At 31.6% G+C, this 26,964-nt stretch overlaps 1 protein-coding gene across 2 annotated transcripts; it reads right to left on the bottom strand.

Moving 5' to 3' along the window:
- LOC144844426 (protein FAM13A-like) lies at positions 1–26,916 on the bottom strand. 2 transcript variants are annotated; one of them, XM_078701329.1, is made up of 26 exons: positions 26,825–26,916; positions 23,999–24,289; positions 21,631–21,730; positions 15,952–16,132; positions 13,546–13,755; positions 12,978–13,164; positions 12,180–12,399; positions 11,596–11,696; positions 10,767–10,874; positions 10,045–10,127; positions 8,939–8,999; positions 8,506–8,590; positions 7,224–7,363; positions 6,905–6,974; positions 6,653–6,711; positions 5,989–6,404; positions 5,312–5,405; positions 4,304–4,363; positions 3,576–3,775; positions 2,802–2,989; positions 2,434–2,517; positions 2,179–2,256; positions 1,938–2,033; positions 1,348–1,520; positions 666–822; positions 1–567 (listed from the first exon to the last, which is right to left on the bottom strand). In XM_078701329.1, exons 4-26 carry the CDS (start codon positions 16,106–16,108, stop codon positions 499–501), a joined length of 3,096 nt encoding a protein of 1,031 aa, XP_078557455.1. In that variant the 5' UTR covers positions 16,109–16,132; positions 21,631–21,730; positions 23,999–24,289; positions 26,825–26,916; the 3' UTR covers positions 1–498. The 2 variants fall into 2 exon arrangements, with proteins under 2 accessions (XP_078557455.1, XP_078557454.1); XM_078701328.1 differs by lacking the exon at positions 21,631–21,730.
- Positions 26,917–26,964: the final 48 nt, after the last annotated feature.

Consider the following 26,964-nt stretch of genomic DNA (forward strand, 5'->3'; position numbering starts at 1 on the left):
TATAAAAATTTGTAACAACACTGATAATAAATCCACATTTTTCGTCAGCGGTAAAGCAAAGTGCTGTGAAATAAGCCTGTCCTTAAAAAGTGGTTCTTCCAAACTTTTTTTGTAGTGTTTTAAGATAGAAAATTCACCGAAATTGAAAATAAATAAAATTGCTATGCTAATACTATGAAAAAGTCTTGTAGCACTACAATGGGGCTTCTTCCATGGTGCTAATTCTGCTTTACCACTGCCAAAAGTTAAGTGGGGGTTATAATAAATGTTGTTGACATAAGCTCTGTCTACACTATCAAACTAGTTTGGCTTAAATATGGTAGCGATATGACATCATCATGTACATATATAGGCACATCACATTTTGTTGTCACATTAAGTTTGATAGTGTGGACAGAGCTTTAGTTTATATTTATAGTTATACTTTGGAGCTACCCTTTAATAATATAATTAATGTATATATTATGTTTGGGAATAAAAGGACAATCTTTTTAGTAATCAGTACTGGGTGACATCATCTTGCTTGGAAATCAATGCATCCAGAAGTTTCAGCTGCTTTTTCAAATGCTATGGAATAAAGACAAATTGTTTAGTGTGAAAAATTCATCATTCAAACCTATTCATAACATATAAGGTTTCAATTTATTATTTTTGTATGCAATTACCTTGTACTGTTCATAATCTTCTCCCACTGGTGCCCAATCTTCCTTCATCAGCTTCCTTCCTTTCTCACGCACAAACGTGTCTTCATAATCTTTCAGTTTCTTACGGAGTTGCTTTTTGTCTTGTCTTGCTTGCCGTTGTTTTGTAAGTAACTCCTCCCTAGCAAAAAATAAATAAATAAATTTCGGGCTGTTATTAAAAACCATATGACAGAATAGAGAATTCATTTTATACAATTGAGTGTTTCATGCTCATGCACTGTTTTCTCATGAAATACATTTCTGTTTCTGAAACAACAATTGATTGGTTGTTATATCTGAACTTGTGTGGAAAAATGATGTTATTCTTATGCATAAACTTTAAAAGAAAAAGACTGCTAGGCTTAGAACATGTGTAGAGTAGTTTTTAAGATGGATTAAATAGCCATGTAGGCCAAATGTATATACAAAGAAGATGTGTCCAAAAAAACAAAAATGGTAGTCTATTTGTAAACTATCTGTACCTGTAAAATAAAAACCTAATCATTTTCTCTACCAAGCAGGAAAGGTAGCCTATTCAGGGGGCACCATTATTAAGAGGAGAAACAACAAAGGGCTTTATACATTTTAACAGGGCTCCTTATTCAGCGGAAACCTCTAGGGTAGCGTCCAATTTGCAAGAGAATTTTTAATCTTAATAACTTACAAGGAAGCCTGATGTAGTGTTAGATCTTGTTCCATTTGAACAGTTCCTAACAGACCAGGACTTGGAGATAGATCATCCAAACTTCTAGGACTTGAGAATGAGCTTGAATCGTCTGGAAGCTTTTGAGTTACAGTAAACAAACGATCTGAATACTCATTTTGATTGGTGGAAGTCTGAAAAATAAAACAATTTGGTTATTCATTCATAATATATGAATATGTAAAAATTGAGTACATAACATGCTTGATTCACACTCGAATTAACACCCATCATGCATCGATCGTCAAAATATTATTTTCAGCTCACATGTGGACGCATATCGGCACTCCAACACAGGTCTATATAAACTAGCATTGACTGTCGCATGTGACACAATCAATGCAAATAAAATTGGTGTCATGCCTGGTGTAAACCAAGCGTAAACAATGGTCTGTCCACACTATCAAACTTTATGTGACAAAAAAATGTGATGAGCCCTATATATGGACATGATGATGTCATATCACTTCCATATTTGGGCATATCACACTTTGTTTGTCAAACTAGTTTGATAGTCTAGGCTTAAAAGGTTAGAATTAGTGTAAACTAACCAGTGACGTTTTGCCAACAAATTCTATTGTTTCTTCTCCTTCTTCTATAGTCTGCAAATCACATGATGCTGCTCGAGGCTCATCTAATTTTCTTTCCTGCAAAAAAAAAAATAATAATTCTACCAATTCCTAATAGTTAAAGACACAGAGTGTCATAGTGTTTTGTTAAACATTTACTTAATACTAACATAATGACAAGTGTCATGTTTTTTTGTTTGTCACCAACCAAATGCTAACTTACAAATCTTGCTATGATCTTCTTTATATTACGATATCTGTCATACAATGGTCTCATTAGGTCCTTGTCTGCTTTGCTTTTCTACGGAAAAAAAATCATAATTTAGTTTAATAGATCATAAACAAATGCAAATATTAGGTGAAGTGTTACAGTTTATAACAAGTCAACACATAGTGTTTAGTGTCACTGGGTATAGTTAAACATCCACATGCACTTAAAATAATTCAAATGATTAAATAGTATTTTTTTTTAACTCACTGGTCTGCCATAGTCACTTTCTAGCTGAAGTAACACTTTTTGGATTGCAACTTTTTCTTCTTGGACTTCTTCATATGTCATTGCCTAAAAATAAATAAAGAAAAAACAAATAAACTCCACTTTACCATTAACTGATATGGTTTAATGTTTCCAATTGACTACTCCCTAAACCCCAAAGAACTACCACCTAGTTGTACAGTTGAATCTCACAACACTGACAGCCTAGAAAATAGTTATACAGAAGGGATAGCTGTACAGTTCAATCTCACAACACTGACGGCCTAGAAAACTGTATTGTGGAATTGCCTGGGGTACTTTTCAAGGTGGGAGGGATATTTTCCAGGGGTAGTTTGATCAAATCCACCAACCTGAAGATCATAAGTTCTATGACTCTCTTGCCGTTTCTTTTCCAGAGTATCTTGAGCTTTCTTTAGGGCATCGGTTTTACCTAATTCACCAATATTTTCTTCACTAAATAAGTTGCTATGTTCACTGGTTGGTCTACTATCTGTCTGGTCCTCATTGTAATCATCATTCCTTGCATTTTCTTTAAGCTCTGTAAAGTAGAAAGAGCAATGCCTATTATATTATCATTGCACACTCAAACGAATATAGTAAATATTCTCATGCTTCCAACTACATATAAAGCTGTCTCTTCAAAACAACTAAAAAAATTAGTAAAAGGCACTCCTGTCAGCCTCCGATAAAGTATGGGTCTTGCGTGACAAGAAATCTCTTCTTGCAAGGTCCTCTATTAATGGTATTTTTGTATTGTCTCTTTCTAAATTACCACTCTTTGTATTGTATTGCTTTACCATTGATAGAAACTAATAAATGTTGAATTATTATTATTATTGGAACAATGCCTGCTGGTGTTTGAATTACAAGAACTATTTATTTTATCCAAAAACAAACATTATCACAGTAAAAAATGTGAAAGAATCAGGGAGACTTTGTAAATTTGGGAAAACTGAGCAAGTCACAAAATAAAAGAAATTGGATTCTAAATCAGCTACAGTATGTGGTTGTTAGCGCCTTAAGTGGATATTTAGTGGATATGTGTGCTATATCAATTATTATTATTAAGTCACAAATCCTTCTTAGGTAGTTTATTCCGAAAGATTTTCAATGTGAATTCTTACTTTTCATTTCTTTATTAGCACGTTTTAAGTCTGTCATAATCTTTTTAATATCTGGATTACTAGCTTTATCACTATGTGAAGGTTTGAAGCCGTTTTCTTCATAAAATTGTTCTTCAAAGCGTCGGATTTTCTTCTTCATTCCTCTGATCTTTTTGAGAAGCTGTTTTGTTTCTGCACTTTCACTGTCCACTCGCAAAGACCTATTTTAAGAGGCAAACATTATGATTATTTATATCATGTTTTATTTCAAAAATTAAAACCATATGTACATAAGAACAGATTGCGTGGTATGCACAATTATGTGCATTTTAAATCAAAACCCCATGGATTCTTTAATATGTTTAAAGAATACAGAATTGTAAACATTAAATATTTTTTAATCATATTATTACATGCCACAAGCAAAAATCAAAACAAAATACCATTAAATTTACAACCACATCTCTCAAAAACCGGTCATCCACACTTCAATAAAATAGTTGAAAATTGTGGTTTTCGCAGAATCTGGTTTTGAGAGAGGTTGGCCAAGGACTTAAGCTCTGTCTACACTATCAAACTAGTTTGACAAAAAAAGTGTGATGTGCCCAAATCTGGTAGTGATATGCCTAAATATGGTAGTGATATGACATCATCATGTCCATATATGGGCACATCACATTTTTTTGTCACATAACGTTTGATAGTATAGACAGGCCTTTAACAAAATAAACTTTGCAAGCAATACATACCCTTTAAGGTATGGTTGTGAGTTTGGTGGTGACGGTGGAACATCTGTATCCTCAGGAACACTAAAAAGCATAACGTTAGTTTTAGCAAACACATCACATACATACATCATTACACATGCTACAACTCATCAAGCATACAGTAACCATGTGAATAAGTGCTTGTGTGAATACGCAGTATTTCAAGATCAACAAATAGTCTTAGTTAAACAGAGCACTAACTCAATGTACGATCCTCAAAAAAAGTCATTCAATGATGTTCATACTGCCATGTGAAACCATGCTAGGCTATTGTAGTTCCAAAATCAGTCAATTAGCTCTTGTAGTAGTGGAAAACATGGCATGGCTTCAACTTAGGAGGCTTAATATCAAACAAATATTTTAACAAACAAAGTTTAATTTCCATTATATTGGATAATAAAAGGAATTTGTATAATAATTTCAGTTTTAGAAATCATTGTTTTCATATTATTAGTCAAATTATTTCTAGTGGTGTATGCTGTACACTGTAGCAATATGCAAATCAACAAATAAAGAAGAAAAAACAATGGGGCACTTATTCACATAGGTAATTGTACATTGTTATATACATTCTATTAATTCAAATAAAAATACAAAGATCCTGAGTTTTCATGCTTTCATGAAATAAGTGTAAATATACACTAAATAAGTGTTAGAAAAAAATAAACAAAACATAATGCATTTTATAAAAAGTATTGGATTAATACCGGGATGATATTTAAAATACAGAACTCAACTCAAAATTAAGTATACCGTATATGACAGAAGATAATACCATATTGAAGAATAATCACACCCTCTAATTTAGGCTAAATTCAGGCACAATACTTAAAAGTAAATCTATTTAATGCAATCCGAGTATAGCCCACCACCACTCTAATTTTGTACCTTAGCCCCATGGGACTATTCTCAGACATTCACGATATATATAACTAACTCCTCCTATATTATTTGATTGGTTGATTTGAAATAAGTAATTTAAATTGTTACCCTGAGGTTCTTTGCAACTTGCTGGAACGTGGTGATAACAATGCTTCTCCTTCAGTTTTCAAATTCACTTTGGTTTTCCAAGACTGTACTGGCTCTATTATAATAGACAATCACAAATACTATGAATAATGCACACACTAATAAGATATTCTTTGCATTTAATCAGTAGGGGCTGTAATCACATCAATGTAAAGTATTAAATATTGTATAATTTTAATATACTGTATGAAAGATAGTACTGAATTGAATATCATAATTAAACAAAAATGTGAACAAATGAATATGAACAAATTGCATCTTCTAAACATTTATTATCTACTGTTACAAGACAGTTTAGTGTTTAGTGTTAATAATAATAATATAAAAGAAATAAAGATTGTAATAAGAATACTGTATATGATCAAGTATAATCCCATGCTCTGGTATAATCCCACCCCCTAATTTAGGATAAATTAAAAAATCACATTAATGATGTTAATGACAACAGCTTAATGACAATAATAACATACATACTTTACACCACAAGGTAGACAAATACAGTAGAACCCTATTAAGGGGACACCCCAAAAAAGTGTCCTGTGAATAGGGGGCTGGCTGTGTTAAAATTGCTTTTCGCTTGTGTCCCCTTATTTGGGGTGTCTCAAAGGAAGGGTTGTACTTTAATCCACAATTCTTACCATTGCCATCAATGTGTTGATGCAGGTTCTCCAGATCAAGTGGTGGGATGTCAATCTTAAGCATTTGATTGAGTGCTACTCTATTGTGAATCTCATCTCCTTGCAGCCTCCAATTACTTTCCACTCCATTATGGACCTGATCTCCTTGCAAACTCTGAATAGCCACCCCTTCATTATGGATCCCATCTCCTTGCAGCCTCTCATTAGCTGTCACTCCATTCCAGTTCACATCTTCCAACATTTGATCAATAGCTTCACCATTATGATTCACATCTCCTTTATCAACCTCATCTTCTCCTCTATTGAGTTCTTGTGCCGCCTCGAAAGACTGACTTAGTTTACTCTCTTGGTAGGAAAGATGTTCCTGGTGGATGCTTTCTGGTTGGGTTTGGTCATTTGTATTACTTTTATTCAATCTATTTAAGGTAGTGACATAACATGACATTAAAAAATCAGTGACCGTGGCATTGTATGTCAGCTGGTCTGACATTTTATATTAGATTTTTTATAAATCAAAAATAAAATTTTATTATATGTTTTTGCTATGCATTTTATTTGCGAAATAAAGTTTATATATATATCATATACAATTAAAACGAAATAAAACTTTAAGCCCAGAATATATTTTATTGCTTAATAAAATATTAATTAACTTCAGACTAACCTTTGTTTGCTACTGGGTTGACGTCTGTTCTTTGGTGGAGTGACTCTTTTGGCAGTAAGCTATAAAATAAAGTTTTGGAAGCTTACAAAGATGATTTTTACAGTAAAATATATTTCAAAATTTTCCCAGGAACCGACAAGCCCCAGCAACATCACTTGACATGGTAATATACTTGATTTCTTAATAACTATTTCTTATAGACATTGAAGATACTGTAAAAGCCACCAATGTCATTAGGCTTTAAATACTTACAGATGATAGTACTTCAGTTTTTCTTGGGATAATTTCTAGTTCATCATCTTCATTGATGCTGATATGTTTTCTAAATACGAAGAAAACGTAACAACATTTATGAGTGGTAAATTAACAGTTTAACGGTTTGCATGGCACAGAAACACTAGGTTTGAGATATACCATATTTAAACTAGAAAGTCAAAAATCTAAACTCTAGACTTTAAAAAACACAAGGATAAAAACATGCGGTTGTCTGATGAAAGTGTAATGTATAGCAAACTCTTTCTCATGGCCATAACAAGTCTTAGGGATATTATCCAATAGTCATTCCTCAAACCTTCTATTTGATGTCTTAACTGGTAAACTGGAAGCCATCTCAATTGAATTCTTTTGTCTTCGTTTCGCTCTTGGACTCAGGTCAGATGACAATAAATCATCTGGAATCACCAGGGAAGGTGTTGGACTACCATTGGTTCTCTGTAACAAAAGCGTATGCAGATATTATCTCCTTCAGGTAGGCTTATGTTGACCAGACCTGAATCACTCCACTGACAGGAACAGTCAACTCTCCTAATACCAGACACCTTTCGGCTGGCCTGATATGTCTGGTTTACTACAAAGTATGGTATTTGGAATGTGTTTTTAATGTTAAAAATGAATTTGGGATCATTTGGAAAAGTCAGGTTTTGGGAAGATTCATGTTTTCAGAGAGTTGACTGCAGTTGTGCATGATTACGACAATGGAATTGATTGTAACAAGTCATGTTTATCCATACCGCGAGCGCAACATGATTCAATGTTTTCAGTTTATTTAGTTCTTTTCAGTTCCAGAAACAAGGTGGTGAGAGACAATCATACTCACACTTCACAAGAATTATTTTAAAAATTAAGACTAGGCATTAACAGGAAATAAAATTCCTGCAAAATAGGTAAATGAAAACATACATGTCCAGTAATGTATATCTTTGGTGTCACAATGTACTGTATAACCTATAATCATACATTTCTGCTATAGTCATTATCTTCTCAGAATAATATACTTCTATTATGCTATTTAAAACTACTATGTTGATACTAATGTACACTCAAGATGTGGTTGTTTACTGCCAAAAGACTAGAATAACTATAAATAAATATATTAACTAAGCCAAAGGAAATATAACTTAAAAACAAGAAAATTCTTTGCTCCAGTATATATATATATCAGTAAAATAATAATTAAAAAAATGTTTGTCTTATAAATAGTGCCTAATACTAATTTTTCTAAGCGCTTTACAAGATTAAAAAGTCCATGAAATAACCTAAAATAACCAAAAATTAGAGATAATGCAGAGGAACCATTGTCACCAATTGTTTCCAAGAACTTTGAAGCTCTCATATGAGAGCTCGCTATAATAGAACTCATAACAGCTCAAATGAACAAGGACATATACATGGCTGCAGTCGCATGCTCAAGTTAGTGTTTACCGACCGACATAGTAAGCTGTAAAAATGCACCTAGTAGGTTAAAAGCACTGTTTGGTAGCAGTACTACAGTTTTCAGAAACAGGATTTGAACATAGAACCACAAGATTGGTAAGCAAGCATACAAACCACCATGCTACATTGTCGCAACTTACCGGTTGTATCAGCATGCCAGCTCGTTCAAATTGTTTAAATGCTGGTGAGTCTAGTAATGATTTTGACTGCCTGTCTTCGGATATCCTATATATAAATGCAAAAGATTGTTTACTAATAATAATTTTGAATGTTAAACAATATTTGATGCTTTTCTGACAGGCATAAAAAATATATACTGTAGCTTGCCTAGGACTATTGTATATCTCTGTACCTTTATATATCTTGCTCAGCGGTGTAAAACAACAGCTATGAAAAGGTGACCCCGGCAGATAGAGATGGTATTATAATTGGTATTAAATATAAACCATATAAGATTTGGCAATGTGCAAAAACTTGGTTACTAACAGCAAGATACAATATGTCTTTTCCATTGAATTACATTGTATTGCTTGGTTTTAACTTAAAAATAAAAACACTCAAATTTAAAATTACCTTTCAGATTCATGTACATGTTGTTTTCTGTTTTCTTTACGTCTCTGAGGTCTTTGCGGAGCTGTTAAGAAAAATAAATTAATTTTTCTCGACTATTTAATATTAATACCCTATTTAATAATAATCGAATGATTATTTAAAACAGTTCATAACATGGGTCACTTGGCTATTGAGATATAAGTAGGTTTAATAAAGATTTATACTTTTAAAAATATGCTGGTCACTTGCAAAACTTATCCCATCTACTATATGTGCACAATTAATACACACTAAAAACAATTAAAACTTATCATTATATCCAGGAGGGTACTTTTGAAAACTTGGGCCGAGGAAGGCGGTTTTTCTTTATTGTTTTGATTTAGCGTTTGCTTATTTTAATATAAAATATAGGGATAATATTATAGGATATTTTATTTGTATCTCTATCAAGATCCAGCCACTGATATCCACGGCATTGTCATTTTTTCATTAATTTGCCTTTGATTATTATTTCAGATATATAAAATTTATTCAATTAAAACCCACCTTAACCAAATTCCTAAATGTTGAGCAATGTATATAAATAATCTTTAAATCAAGATCAGTTTTTAATGCACCCTTGTTTTTCCTCAGTTATTCTTTAAATTGTATATAGGTTTTGCTCTGACGCTTTAATCTAATGCTCGGTCTACACTATAAAAATTTATGTGACAAACAAATGTGATGTGCCCATATATGGACATTATGACTACCATATTTGGGCACATCGCACCTTTTTTGTCAAACTTGTTTGATAGTGTAGACAAAGCTTTAGTACAGCTTAGTTATGAGTTGCAAAGGGATCAATGCACCAGTACCAATATCCATCAGGCTTTTCACCAAATATATTTTAGTTTGGCAGAAAAGCGACTATAATGAGCTGATTGTAACCATTCATGCATGAAAGGATATTGTTATACCTCATGAGAAATTAACATAGGTTGGCTTACCAATTGACAGTGTAAATACACACAGCCAGTATCATACCCAGGTTATTCAATCAGTTATAAAAAGAAATTTATCCTAACGCAACATACAATTTTTAGCTTGGCAATGTAAACAGGATTGTTTTTAAAACCGTAACTTACGACTGTCCAATATAAAATCACTGTCTTGGTTCTCCCCAAACAGATGATAACTGATCGTCTCACCAATAGTTTTTTCTACAAGTCTGTAAAAATCATTTACATTCGGATAGTTAATTAAATTTAAGTATGAGCGATATAATTAATTATCAAAACCAAATACTGTATAATAATGTTGATTTGTGTCAATGGTTGTGTACCAAGATTGTTAATGTTAATGTAGTATGTAATGTAATACTTTTTCTATTTCTTTCTGTGTGACAACCTAGTATATTACGACTATAATTATGTCATGTTAATTCATTGTGTGTAAATGCAGGGAAATTGGGACGTACTTAAGTTCCTCAACCAACCAACGACATTGGTTGTGGGTCATAGGTCATCGCAAATATGAAGGTGAAATAAATAATATGTGAAGATGAGAAAATCTTTGAGAGTGAAATAAACAAACTGAATCTCTTTTCTGCTTGACATGTAGAAACCCTACCATTAAACTACAATCAAATCTGATTGGATAGTAACTCACTTTCCATGTTTAAATATCTTTGACGCATTTATATGTGTACAGTTCATCAAATGTGTATCTCAAAATATTATTCAAAACAAATACATACATATAGAATCACATCATCATTGTTCCCATAATATTGTAAATGAATACATAAATTATTAATAAACAAAAGCTCTTTATCTTAGTACAATTGGTTATAAATATTAATACTTACTCAGAGCAAGATACGTTAGTTACAGGTGTAGCGGTATTACTGGTACCAGTATCGCTATCAAGGTGAAAAGGTGAATGAGAACGATCTGTTGTACTCATATCATGTGGGCTAAAATAGATAAAAGTTTTATATTAAAATTTAAAATAGATCAAGAGTAAATATCATCACAGTTTCTGTTCAAAATCAAAATGAGGAAATAAAGAATCAAACAGCTTGTACTCATTAATACATGATTTGTAGTATTGTTAATGGTCAATTTTAAATATGTGAAGATACATTCTAATGAGTATATATAACACAGGTTTGAACCAGTTTATACCCTTTTCACATCTGCAAAATTTAACAACTTGTAACCAGGTTTGCATAGTGTGAAGACAATTTTGTGGAAAATCCCCTGTGAAATCTCGAGGTTAAAAACAAACCAACAAGAGGCCTGTGTTTTTGTTCTGAGATGTTCCGAGTTCTTGCTGCGTGCGCGTGTATTGCTCTGGTATTAACTGACCAATCATAGTAATCAAATAGCGCGTAACTATTCTTTCCTCCCGATATTTCATGTAATATAACATGTAATAAGTCGAGAGATCAAACCTAGTTATAACTTGTTACAAGTTGTAACAATTTCTGCAGATGTGAATGGATGAGTTGAGACAGGTACAGTAGGTTTGAATCACTTGACACTGGGCTGAACTAGTTAAAACTGGTATAAACCAGTTTAGACTAAGCTGAACCCGGTGTGAATGAGTGGAGACAGGTAGGTTTGAATCACTTGACACTGGGTAGTTAAAACTGATATAAACCAGTTAAGACTATGAGCTAATTCCAAACCAACCTAAGTAATGCTGAAGATCCATTGAAATTGTTTGTGTTTCTGTAATGATCTTCCAAATCATCTACTATTGAATTACTATTAACATCTTTTATCTCAATAACCTAAAAAGAAAAGAAAAATATCTATGTATTGTAATATAATATTATCCCTGCCATAAAATTCTAGGAAATATTGTTTTATTTCCTCAAACTTTATGTCCTGAGGAAATACATTCAGGCCAGAAAAGTCTTTAGGTGTTCAACAGAAATAGTTAGTAAGGTGTCAAATTGCAAGTCATTATAAATAGAAGGGCATACAAATAAGTTATAGTTTCTGTTTTAGGTAAATGTAGGCCATATCCTGTTTCTATTTTTGTTTTTTGTGAACTTTATTCAACCAATCATAATAATAAAATTGGTGCATTAATTATTAAGAAATTATATTACAAACACTAGCATAGGTGTAATTTCTTTAATACTTCAGTTTCTGAATTTTGGAATGTGAAACTCGAGAAAAAAAAAAATGATTCTTATGCATCATATAAAGTTGATTTTAGTATCATTTTAAAGCTAATTGCTTTACAAAGTTCGTGATCAAAAACTTACAGGTTTTTGCTGCTGTTTTTTCTTCTTTTTCCGTGGTTTAACTTGGGGTGGGCTAAGTGACTGATTTTCTTTAACTTGTATGATGGTTGAATTATAATTAGGAGAATCTACATCCTCATCATGAATCTCTTCAAAAAGGAGACTAAAATCCTGAATAAAACTTCTCACAATGTTGTTGATAATGCCTTGTTCTTTAAAGCTCTCAAAGCCTACATGACACCTAAACAAATACCAAAAGAAATTCTGTAAAAATGGTTTCAAAACTGATTCAAATTTTTTGAACCCACAACCGCCAGTCAGCAGTGAAGCACCTACCAAGATCAACACACCACTGTTCTTTTTTAATAGTCTACCAAGTTCTTTAACATACACAAGACCAATGGCTGCATGTTCAATACAAAGGACCTCTTGCCAAAAGACCTCATGTCGATTATATAATACCATAGTATGTGTCCAATTCCCCTATGTTAAAACACCATCACTCTCTCGGTTTATGACCGAGTATAAATCTATGCTCGAGTATAATCTCAATTTAGACAAAAGTGCAATCCAGGTATCAAATGCCACCTCCTATTTTCCCCTGAATTTCATAAACAGGCCTATGGGACAGACTAAACTGATCTATTATATGGTAACTCTTTCTTACTGTATCTCTGTACAAAGTTAATGTTCAGTCTTAACACAGTGGCATGTGTCTTATTATTGCCTTCCTAGTCAGCCTTTGCTCTAGCACTTACCCTACCTGCAAATCTTTTTACTATCTAAAACTATTTTTACTTACTTTAATATGTGCATTACCTGAAGATATTAGGCCCAAATACAATTGCTAGTGCAAATGGTGTCATTTTGTTTGTTCTTTCATGATCTCCAACCTTGACAAGAAATCTACTAAGGTATTTCAACAAAGCATAATTTTCCTTAGGAAGCTCGTCCAAAATCTGTTTGATCATGTCTAATTGGTTAACAGAATTACTCCCGTTGGTTTCTGAAATAAATTTAAATAACAAAGTATAGAATTAGTGTTAACTATCAAGATATGTAGGTGTACATAGTCATTTTGATTTCTACTAGTACTCCACATTTATATAGAGCATTTTCACCCAAAATTACCGGGTACACCTTGCACATTAGAAATCTAAATACATTGATAGATGCCTCAGCATAATGTGACAACATATACAGAAAATATAGTAATCATAATAAATAATTTAGTAAATAAAATCATAACAAAAAAGTATATAAAAAAGTTTTATACAGAAGCCCTAAATAATAAGATTTTAGGCTTTAACTTTAAAGGGTTTTAACTTAACATTAATTATTTGACACTAAGCTTGGCAAAAACAGAAACAAATTTCTCTATACAAACCTTCATAAACAGCAAGAAATCGTTGATGAAATTTGTCAGAAACGATGGCTTCCGGTAGTTCACGAAGGTACAGTTTCAGAAGACCAGCCACTGCCATAACATCCCCAGCTTCCTCTAAATCGGCATCTCCATACTTATCAAAGGAAGCTCTTAATTTGTCAACAATCCGTGAGCTACCACTCATCCGGAATATTCCCTCATGTCCAATTCCTGAAAAGAAATCAAATATGAAAATACAGTACTATAACCCCTCCTTTGGGAGATCTTTCTCTTGTAGAGTAACAACATAGCACTTCAAACTGATACACATTTAATATCAATGCACAAAATAAATTGTCTGGCAAATACTGTAGCAGTTTTGAGGCGATACTGTCAACATAGCACTGTAATCAAACCATGATTGACTAATTACAGTAAACTGCTAATAAGGTGACATGGCTGGGACACAAAAAGTGTCCCCTTAATGTGGGTATTACCTCAAAAGGGGTTTACCATATATAGAATTAAAACATACAGTATATACAGTATTATCCCTGGTTTCTTTCACAGGAAAGTGTACCCTTAATTGGGGGCGATACAAAGTAGTGTTCTACTATATTAAAAACGAAATTATAACTAGAAGAATTTTACCACTATACCTTGAATCACAATCATGGTAAAGTATTACAGTTATCCAATACTGTTAAGCTCTATGCAAACATTGAGAATGTGGTATTAAGACTATGACTGACTATATTTATATTATTCATTGAACTATTAAATGAATAATATCCTTTGCAGATATGACTTGTGGTTTGCGTACAATTCAAAAAGTAAAAATAGTCTGAACGCGCACGTAAACAAATTGAAACTTGAAAGGGCACTATTCATAGCATGAGACCAAGAAGAGATTAAAAATAGGACAATAAAAACAAGTATCTTTTGATATTGAGTCCCTAGAGGAAATTATACTTTAACATTAGGTAATCCGTGCCTCTGAAGAACCGGTAATAAGTACACTAGTACTTTTACTGGTCAACGGAAAGTTATGATTAAAAATGTGTTTCATTTACGTAGTTATGTGTCACTATCAACAATAGTGTTGCTGCATCCTTAAAATATTATTACTAACTAGTCGTTCAAATGTGCACACGGATATATGTTAAAGAAATTAAATATTAATAGGAAGTACCATATTAAAGTTCACTATAATATCTCTCTGGAAGTGTGCTTTAAAAACGTAAATAAAAAGGTATCAGATTAAATGCTCAGTATCCAGGGATATATAGTAGCTATGAAAAAATGAACCAAAATTGATCCAGCTTTTGGTCATACCCCATAAAAGTTTGGATTTTGCTAGTGTGTTAGTTATTGTTATACTGAAGCCAATGGGCTCTTTTGTCATTATACAGTAGTTATTGTTTTTGTATTGTCATTCTGTAGATCAAGGTTTCATTTAAAGGTACAGCACAAGTACACTTAAACCAGATTAAAATACTGTTAATCCTTCATCGATTAACACAACAGTCTTATCCTTATCACTATCGCACCTACTGTAAACACTGAGTTGATCTGGAGAAGTCAACAACGCGGTGATCATAAATACTGTAGTGTAAATGGGATTACCTCACAACCTAGAGTGTGAACGTTGCACAACACTTCAAGACCATGTAATTAAAGATATCTTCCAACAGTAGTTCAACTCAGTGTCCTTTCTGAGGCGACAGTGCAAAAGGGGTATTACACTACTAACTTCATGAAATAATTTTGTCAATGTCATTTTATTTTAAAATATTAGATTTATTTTGGCAATATAAATGAAATGAATTATATACTTTGGAAGAAAATTGAACACAAACTACAAAGTTTAAAAACCATTTTCAATAACAACAATGTGACTAAATACTCTCTAATGTATTTTAAAAACATATTTTACATGTATTTAGTTTTAATGAACTACAGTAATTAGACCACATCAACATACTGTACTTTCATGCATGCAGAAAGGAGAAAACCCTGTTACTGCTTTGATGTCACAGACTTTGGACGAGTCTCGCTGAACATCGCCAGACCTTAGACAAATATTAAAATAATGTATTTTCGTCATGTGTTGAAATATGTGTTCAGCACAAAAGGTACTTCTAAAAACAACTCATATAGGTGTATCTCTGATATTCTTTAATAATATTTGAATTTTAAGATTAAGTTATCATCTATATTATATATATTATTTGTATTACTTAGTCATTGGTTGGAGGTACACACCTAATTGGCTTAGGATGCTTTTGTGCTTTCCTGACAGCTAGTGACTATGATTTTATATTTTCTCCTTGCATCGTGCTTGTTTAATTTGTTGATTTGTATTATATTTTGTAAAATGTATCTTTTGCCTGAATAAATATTAATAATAATAAAGACATTATTTACCATGTTTAACTATAAAATCAACAATCTTCTTAACAATGAAGGGTATGCATATTTCTCCATTGATATCTTGCATCTGCTGGGCAAGTGGTAGACCAAATACTTTACTCACTGGTATCTTCTTTTTTAGATTCACAGGTGATCGAAGAATTCTTTGCATCTTGCTAAATTCAAACAAGGTAGGCTTAGGAAAACAAGAAAAGAATATTAGCATATAGTAATAACCAATACCAAATAAAATAAATAATACTGTAAATCAAATACTGATACTTTTGCAGAGAGCAAGCAATGGTTAGTAGTATTATGGGGAGAAAAAAATCTTTTATTTCACAGAACATGAGGATTCCAATTAAAGACTGTTTTGAAGCTGAATTATTAAGTAATTATGAAATATAAGATTTTGTCTTTTTTGTTCTTCTGGAATGAAACTTTTGCCTAAATTTGACACACTATTGTAGAATTAAATTTATCTTTCTATTGAAAATATGAAAATAAAATAATGTACTACTAACTGTAGTAGGTGTCTTTAATAAAGTAGTACTGTATAGCTTATGTAACATTGGCTTATGACTGTACAACTACATGTTACAGTACATACTAAAGCATTAATTAGGTGATCATTTAGAATAAAATGATCACCTATTGTTATTGTATGAAATCTTTATTGTTATTATTATTCTTCTTCTTTCTGTACACTTTTGTTTAGCAATTATCTCAAAAAGTTGAATAACAATGATCACAAAAATTTCACAATGTCTTTCAAATACTTTAACTTAGCCATAATAAGCTTTTCAGCGTGATCACTCAACCGTGACGTCATTAATACGCGATTTTGTGAAATCACACTATCAATCATATCTCCATAACTCTTTATCACATATCAATAAAATTCACTATACGTAAACTTCAGGTGAAGGATAAAAATATTAACAAATAAAAACTTACATTTTTCAAGGTCATGCACGTGAAATTGCGCGTTAAAAATTTAAAAAGCTCCAAATTAAGTTTTGATCAATTTAGAGCATGAGTTAGGCCATTTGCGTGTTTCAAAAAATTACTGCGCAAAAATGCGTTTTTGCGTGCGCAATTCTTAAAATGCGTAAAAAATATGAATTTTTTTTACAAATCGTATTCTACTCACCATCCTTAGTACATTCACCAAATTTGAGTCTGTTCCGACTTAAAATAACGCTATACGAGCAGGTTAAAAATGACAAAATGCGCACATTAATTGTACAAAAGTGCTAAAAATGGTAAAAAATAAGGCCTTTTTAAAATTAATATAACTCTTCAGAATGCACGATGACCCCCAATTTTTTTAACTTATTCTGGAAGCCAATGAGTTGTAGATATAAATGTATATACACATTAGACGTACAAAATGGTATGACGTCATCATTTGGCCACATTAATTTTTAAAATAGGGTTTTTTCCCCTTTTGTAATGGACCACCATATTCAACAGAGCGCAACTCGCTTATCTGTGATCGATTTTCTTTAAATTTTTAATATATTCTACCTCAACCAATTATGTTACTTAAGAGTTGCCAATATTTTCATTTGGATGATGTCATCACGTCTTAAAATTTAAATAACGGTGGTTACGTAATTTCACCTACAAGGTATACTTGAATACCTTACAGCTCTTCTGAATTAAAGTTGACCTTGATGTTTATAACTTATTATGAGAGCTGGTGAAATGTAGATATGAATTATTATAGAAATTAAGCCTATCGGATGTTGTGACGTTATCATATGGCCAGTTGAAGTTAAAAAGTAGTTTTTTCATCTCTTTCGTCAAAGTTATACAATTTTTAAAGAGCGCGCACCGCCCTTCTACGTGCCAAATTTTCTTCCAATTGTTATATTTTATTGCTCAATTCATTATCTTTCGATATTGTTATCCACAAGTTTATTTTGATAATGTCATCAGTGCCGAAAAATTAGAACATGATGTGTGTCCGTAATTTCACCAATGCTACACTGTATATAGATATACAGTATATACTGTACATAATGTATATGGCATATAATAGGCACAGCACTATAGTATAACCGTATAATAGGATGGCATACATCAACATTTTCTGATTGTATTTTAAAATACGTGCATGTTTAATTAGGTGATCATTTAGAATAAAATGATCACCTATTGTTATTGTATAAAATCTTTATTATTATTTTTTTTTTTTTTCTTTTTATTGTTTCTGTACACTATTTTGTGTAACAATTATCTCAAAAAGTTTAATGTCAATGATTACAAAAATTTCAGAATATCTTTCAAATAATATAACTTAATCCTAATAAGCTTTCCAGCGTGATCACTCATCCGTGACGACATTTATACGCCATTTTGCGAAATCACATTATCAATCATATCTCCATAATTCATTATCACATAATAATGAAATTCACTACACGTAAACTTCAGATCAAGGGTAAAAATATTAGCAAATAAAAACGCACGCGCACGTAGGTTCATGCGCGTGATATCGCGCGTTAAAAATTTAAAACGCTCAAAATTAAGTTTTGATCAATTTAGAGCATGAATTAGGCCATTTGCGTGTTTCAAAAAATTACTGCGCAAAAATGCGTTTTTGCGCGCGCGATACTTAAAAAGCGTAAAAAACATGAATTTTTTTTACAAATCTCATTCTACTCACCATCCTTAGTACATTCACCAAATTTGAGTCAGTTCCGACTTAAAATAACGCTATACGAGCACGTTAAAAATGACAAAATGCGCACATTAATTTTACAAAAGTTCTGAAAATGGTGAAAAATAGGTCTTTTTTAAAATGAAAATAATTCTTCAGAATGCAAGATGACCCCCGATTTTTTTAACTTATTCTGGAAGCCATTGAGTTGTAGATATGAATTCATGTACACATTTTACGTACAAAATGTTTTGACGTCATCAAATGGCCACTTGAATTTAAAAATTAGGATTTGTTATCTTTTTGTGTAGATTATCACATTCAACAGAGCGCATCTTGGTTATGTGTGCTCGAATTTCGCACAACTTTCAGTATGTGCTTGCTTAATTAATTATCTTTATCATGAGTTGACACTATCTTCATTTTAATGACGTCATTACGCGTAAAAACTTGAATAACGTAGGCCGTGTAATTTCACCTTCGCAGTAAATTTGAATATCTTACAGCTCTTCAGAATTGAAGGTTACCTTGATGATTATAATTTATTATGAAAGCTGATGAAATGTAGATATTAATTCATATAAAAATTAAGCCTATCGGATGTTGTGACGTTAACATATGGCCAGTTGAAGTGAAACAGTAGTTTTTTCATATTTTTCGTCAAAGTTATACACAATTCAAAGAGCGCGCACAGCGCTTCTACGTGCCAAATTTTTTTCCAAATCTTATATTTTTTTGCTCAATTAATTATCTTTCGAAATTGTCATCTTAAAGTTTAGTTTGATAACGTCATCATGCCAAAAAATTAGAACATGTGTGTCCCGTAATTTCACCTATGCTACACTGTATATAGATATACAGTATATACTGTACATATTGTATATGGCATAGGCACAACTCAGCACTATAAGCATATAATAGGATGGCATACATCAACATTTTCCGATCGTATGTTAACGTACGTGCATGTTTAAAAAAAATTTATTTCAGTAAAATGATAAAAATGATCACCTATAATTCGTCAAAGTGACGAATTAAATTCTAGTTATTATTAGGTGATCATTTAGAATAAAATGATCACCTATTGTTATTGTATAAAATCTTTATTATTATTTTTTTTCTTTTTTTTTTTCTTTTTATTGTTTCTGTACACTATTTTGTGTAACAATTATCTCAAAAAGTTTAATGTCAATGATTACAAAAATTTCAGAATATCTTTCAAATAATATAACTTAATCCTAAAAAGCTTTCCAGCGTGATCACTTATCCGTGACGACATTTATACGCCATTTTGCGAAATCACATTATCAATCATATCTCCATAATTCATTATCACATATTAATGAAATTCACTACACGTAAACTTCAGATCAAGGGTAAAAATATTAGCAAATAAAAACGCACGCGCACGTAGGTTCATGCGCGTGATATCGCGCGTTAAAAATTTAAAACGCTCAAAATTAAGTTTTGATCAATTTAGAGCATGAATTAGGCCATTTGCGTGTTTCAAAAAATTACTGCGCAAAAATGCGTTTTTGCGCGCGCGAAACTTAAAAAGCGCAAAAAATATGAATTTTTTTTACAAATCTCATTCTACTCACCATCCTTAGTACATTCACCAAATTTGAGTCAGTTCTGACTTAAAATAACGCTATACGAGCACGTTAAAAATGACAAAATGCGCACATTAATTTTACAAAAGTTCTGAAAATGGTGAAAAATAGGTCTTTTTTAAAATGAAAATAATTCTTCAGAATGCAAGATGACCCCCGATTTTTTTAACTTATTCTGGAAGCCATTGAGTTGTAGATATGAATTCATGTACACATTTTACGTACAAAATGTTTTGACGTCATCAAATGGCCACTTGAATTTAAAAATTAGGATTTGTTATCTTTTTGTGTAGATTATCACATTCAACAGAGCGCATCTTGGTTATGTGTGCTCGAATTTCGCACAACTTTCAGTATGTGCTTGCTTAATTAATTAGCTTTATCATGAGTTGACACTATCTTCATTTTAATGACGTCATCACGCGTAAAAACTTGAATAACGTAGGCCGTGTAATTTCACCTTCGCAGTAAATTTGAATATCTTACAGCTCTTCAGAATTGAAGGTTACCTTGATGATTATAATTTATTATGAAAGCTGATGAAATGTAGATATTAATTCATATAAAAATTAAGCCTATCGGATGTTGTGACGTTAACATATGGCCAGTTGAAGTGAAAAAGTAGTTTTTTTATATTTTTCGTCAAAGTTATACACAATTCAAAGAGCGCGCACAGCGCTTCTACGTGCCAAATTTTTTTCCAAATCTTATATTTTTTTGCTCAATTAATTATCTTTCGAAATTGTCATCTTAAAGTTTAGTTTGATAACGTCATCATGCCAAAAAATTAGAACATGTGTGTCCCGTAATTTCACCTATGCTACACTGTATATAGATATACAGTATATACTGTACATATTGTATATGGCATATAGGCACAACTCAGCACTATAAGCATATAATAGGATGGCATACATCAACATTTTCCGATCGTATGTTAACGTACGTGCATGTTTAAAAAAAATTAATTTCAGTAAAATGATAAAAATGATCACCTATAATTCGTCAAAGTGACGAATTAAATTCTAGTTTCCTATTAAAATTACAAGAGCTAATTCCTGGAAGTGGTTTAATGAGTTAGAGATTCATGCAAATTAACTATGATACATCTGTAATATCATTATCTTTCAGAAAAGGCATTTTATGAACAATAATTGAACACTATTCTGCTATAAAATTAATTTCAAATTTTAATTAACAAATATTGTGCACTAAACGAATGTACCGTAGCGTTAATCAGGTACCTTGAGCTTTCATGTTGACCTCTAGGTCAGTGTCAAATCAGGTGAATTCCACTATAATAATTTCCAAATTCAGACCTACAGTATAGTATACACAGTATGGAGTTACAAAGCAATTACTCCGTTGTACAGGTATAGGTCTGAAAAGGCTAATAGGACATCATGTACTTACTAAAAATACAAATAATCTTGAACCGTATTAATTATTAAAATAGTGTTATTGATTGCCTCCACAGGCATCTACCAGTAAATCTTATTTCATTTTGGTATCACTGTCTATTAAAGTAATCAATATCAAAGAAATTTGACATAAATTTTAATTTACGGTAGTCATAACAACAGGTTGTAAATATCCAAATCGTCCCTGCTTTATCTTATCAATAAAGATAAACTGAATTAACAACAATCTGAGTAATTCAAATAGATATTAATTGCTGATCAAATATTATGTTGCATAACACAATAAATAAATAATTTTTATTAACCGTCATGAAATTAATATTTTCCCCCATAAAATAATACCTAAACATGATTTTACGGTAACAGTTAACACAATCTTTTTCTTTATGTTATTAATATATTAGTCTTATTAACTATAATTATGAAAGATCAAAAGTGAAACATTGCAATTTTGCTCGTTAATATTAAACGTTGGTAATGTAATTATTTTGCTTACTACAAAAATGTCCATATTCTTTCAAAATAAGCAATACAGATCTACAGTATGTGTAAAGTAGCTACAGTATATTTGATTTATTAATAATTATTTCAAAACTCGGTAATCTGGAAGGATAGTTGTATTAATTTTAGAACATGTAATTTTGCACCAAAAATACAACAACCAATTTTTAAATATTCACTCACTGTGGTTTTCTTCTACTGTAAATATTTATTCACTAAATAATATTAACATTACTTACTGTATTATTATTATTGCAAGCCTAAATGCCAAACACAAAAATAAAACACTCATATCTAATGACTGTTTGTATGTCAGGAAACTGTAATTAAGAAAATCACTCAAGATTCACCATGAAACATCTACAGTAAATAGGCTGAAATGTACCATTTTAAATGTCATTCATATCATACTGATATTGACATTACCTTGAGCTTAGGAAAGACCCCTACGAAAAAGCAACTTGACTTTTTAAAATAAAATTGTTTTGGGTGAGTTTAAGGTTTATCTTGTTCTGGGATTTTATTTAACTAAAAAAGATAGTTTAATAGGAAGGTTTCGCAACCTTACGAATACGATAACGAAAACGTCACACATTTGTGAAACTTTTGAGCTGATCCCCATTTCATATTCGTAAAGCGTATTCGTGTTGACAAGTATCACCAGTCATATTCATAACTACAAAAACGAGTATAGTTTTTGATCTATTTTGCACATTTGAATCAGGAATGATTCATGATTATAATATAATTATAGATTTATTGAAAGTAATTTACTAAAGTAATTTGATTTGATAAATAGCAGTTTTTAAAGTCCTCACTCGCTTTGATGTTACGCTAGGTCTAGGCAGTCAAACACCACGTACCTGCGCTTCATTCAAATTTACTTAATTATTTTCATATTTTGGATGGCACCCTTAATATTTCGTTGCCACGCTAAACAGATTTTTACTGGCTTACGAAAAGGACTATGTATGCGTGACGGATCCATTTTAGTTATCGTATTTGTAGCCTTGCGAAACCTCTCTATTCTTATGTTTTCTTCCTTTGGAATAGTTGGATGTAGTTAGCAGTATTTTAAATATTGGGAACATATTACTCATTTATTATGGGGAAAGAGGAATGAAATTAACTAAAAATATAAAGTCAAGGTTTATCTTGTCTGATAGATCGTTCATTTGATTGGAAGAGAAGGGACATTTTGAAGTGTTTGAATTTGTCATTCAGGATCAGTGACTCATTATGTACTGTCCATACAATCATTTACAGTGAAGTACATGTAATGCTTAGTTACTGTAAACTACAATCATCACACTTTGCGTTTTATGAAACAGAAGACAATTGATGCTTTGTTAATACTGTACAGTCAACACTGCCTAAGTCAAACTAATCACTGAAATGTTTTAAAAAATCCTAATATATTGTAATGTTTATTTGTAAGTCAAAATTTTTGTCTGAATAATTTTTTAGGTTGTCACGATACATAACCGTAACAGTAAGTGGAATTTTAAAAATAAAAGTTAATAACAAGCTTTGGCTGACAGCAAGTATGTATAGTACAGTAACTTGTTACCAGAGGTTAGAGTACTGTATGTATCAGTGGATCATATCGGTTCTTTCAATCCAGTGGTGTAGTATAGACGCCACCTTATAATTCACACTTTATAGTTTTTGTCGTCGTTGAGCAGCATTGTGCTAGTACTAGTAGAAAGAGCGCAATAACCTTAAGGATACCGATTACGCTAATGTCGAGATTCACATCTCAAACATTTTATGCAAGTCCCATTAGATTCAACTTAGGCTTAGTCGACATTAATTGAAAAATCATCTTTAGCATCTCATCACACCATGTCAAAACTTACCTCTCTTTATTTTAGTCTTGAAATCTTTGAAGAATTTCATGAAGCAGGTTAATGGAAGAAAGAGTGTTTCTAAAAGTGTTCTTATGAATACGTCTGCTTCATGATGAAAAAGTTCTATAACAAGAAAAACTATGGTTGTTTCAAACTTTTACAGCATAAGAGGCACTGGCTCAACATGAGTGGTTGATGTTGCCAACTTGTTGATTGTTGTAAAAAAACGAGAGATTTCTCACATCAGTTGAAGCTGAAAATCCTTTCAAGTGGTATAGCCAATCCAAAAATATTTATCCACTATAAACAAAGAAAAAGAAAACAATGGATTTTATTAGTACAATACATATTTCTACCTCATTGAGAATTAGTATAAAGAATTATAGTCATAAGTTATGCTTTGTTCTATATCAAATATAGTTACTCATTTTTATGAGCCAATTTTAAACTTTATGGTCGTCGAAACATTACAAAGTTCATGTTGTGGATGATTATTTTACTTAAAGATCTTAATATTTTGAAGATCCTGTAGGACTCATTGAATAGTCCAATTTAGCCAAAATTTGAATAATTAATCTAGAGTCAACTTTTTTCTCTGTTACAGCATCCTTTCCCTCCTTTGACAAGCTCTTTCTGGGCTTCATGATTGATCCAACTGGATTACTCTTAACAGTTATTGTTTGGACTAGGTTTTCAAACAATTGATAAATGGTAATACTAGGTAGAATAATGGGATGTCCCACAAACTATGGTCCACAGTACAAATTTAGGCAGTGAAATAAAAAATGTCTAGAATGGTAGAAGAATGAGATTAAGTCATGTACAGGTATTTGGATTTTTCACACATTTAAATTTATAACTTATTGTACTAACTTTTAGTAAATAAGAAAGTCTCTGTGCAATTAGGAATTCGCAGTGGTGTTTTCTTTCTACTGTTATTATTACAAAAATCTTTCAGGTCCAAAATTTATGCAGCGAAATAAAAGTTTGCGGAACGGTGGAATAATAAGATTAAATCCCAGAAATTTTTTGGCCCTAATGGAAATAAATCATTATAATAATATAAAATACTAATATCATTATAACATTACTAAAGTACTTTAAATGCTATGATGTGGTATGCTAACACAAAAATAGATTATGAAGGAATGTCACATGAACTAACAATATTTTATACTTTTCAGCCTTCAAAATAAAATCAATATAATTTATACTATTCTAAATTGATGTAAGACCAAACCAAACAGAGAACTGTGCATATATTAGCAATTAGTATAATTAACAATAGGAACAATAATGGAAGACTTGTTGCCATGGTTTAATTAATTCACTACCAAACTGTGGAGTTTAATGGAAATTCAATACTAGTAACTGTATCTACCCACACGTTTTAATAAAGGATAATGATGATGGTGAAATGTATTGAGTTGGATAATTATAGATGATCATCTCATGATGCTTTTGTATGAGATGGGTTGAAAAAAACAGAACATGAGAAAATGCTTGATGCCTTTTACACATATAATGTTGTCCATAGCTAATTAATAAATAGCCTTGTAATTTCTTAAACACATTTTTAAAATTTAACTTTTTGATTTTTAAAAATCTGCATTAGTCTAGTTACAAGGTAGGTACAATAGTTGACAATTTCGTTTGCATTTAGGGTGAAGCAAATTCACTTTGGCAATTTCTATGAAATGCTGCTGCACTATCAACCAATTATGTGTAATAATATATACTCTATATTGTGTTTGGGTTGTTGTACAGTATAGTACAAAATATTTTCACTGACAATTTTATAATTGTTTATTTATTTTAATTTTTAGTTATTACAGATGACTGAATTATCTAACAATATTTAATTTATTATTATTATTATTAAAATATTATCAATCATTTGAACTATTCACTTTTGTTGTATTACTGTTTAAAAGCATTAGTAATCACAATATTTGTCACAATGCGCACAATACCATTAATCTTTTTCTACACTATAATTTGCATGTTGGGACATCAAGTATATTCAGGTCATAAAAAAATAATGCATGAAATTCGTAATATAGTAACGGCTGCTCTGAAACTGAAAGGTGATAATGAATGCTGTATCAGTAAACTTTTGGTAAAAACAGTGGAGTTCTTCATGTTGACAGATACACTAGTTCAGTACTCGAAAATCAAATATCACTTACCATTAGAGAACAGATGTCAACTGCATGTCGTTCATAAATATAAACGATAAAGATAGTCTACCGATTATAGCTAAACCTAACCCTCTAAATAAAAAAAAAAAATTGTCACTTGGAATCGACTCCCAACGCATAGCCTCATCACTACTTCACAGAGCCATCTAGCTCGTCCATTGAACCGGTATTTAATTTTATGAATGGAGAAAAAATATATTAAACGTACATCCTAACTAAAGTCTAACTAAGCATTTTTAACTGACCAATCAGAACTGTGTCTAATCCTAAATGAATATTATTATTATTAAAATATTACTTTTATTTTAGCCGGTTGTTGGACGATGCTGCACCGATATGTATGTATTTTGTTAATGATTGGCTTCAGCTGTACTTTTCAGTTTCATAATTCAGCCTAGGCCTAGCTAAGGCTCAACAAGTAAGTGGAATGGAATCTCCCCTGACTGCCTGCTGTTGGTTGGTTGAAGAAAAGGAATGCTGCATGTGTTGTGATAGATGTGCTAGGCCTAGCCAGAGCCTAGCCACCATCATGACTGTCTTTTGTTTGAACAGTGTCTGAAAAAACGGTACACAATTTGATAAATGATACGGTTACAATCTAAGTTATAAATGCTCAATAAAGAGCATAACATACCTTATTAAACAACAACAGTCCAATTTTATGATATTGTGTAGTTATCAACAATGTAAACAAACAAAACCTCGACAACGTTTCCGCTCTGTATCTCTTGTTTTGGGACGGAACCAGCGCTAATATAAACCAGCCAATCAAAA

The sequence above is a fragment of the Antedon bifida genome, chromosome 6 (assembly GCF_963402885.1).
Source record: "Antedon bifida chromosome 6, ecAntBifi1.1, whole genome shotgun sequence".
NCBI lineage: Eukaryota > Metazoa > Echinodermata > Crinoidea > Comatulida > Antedonidae > Antedon > Antedon bifida.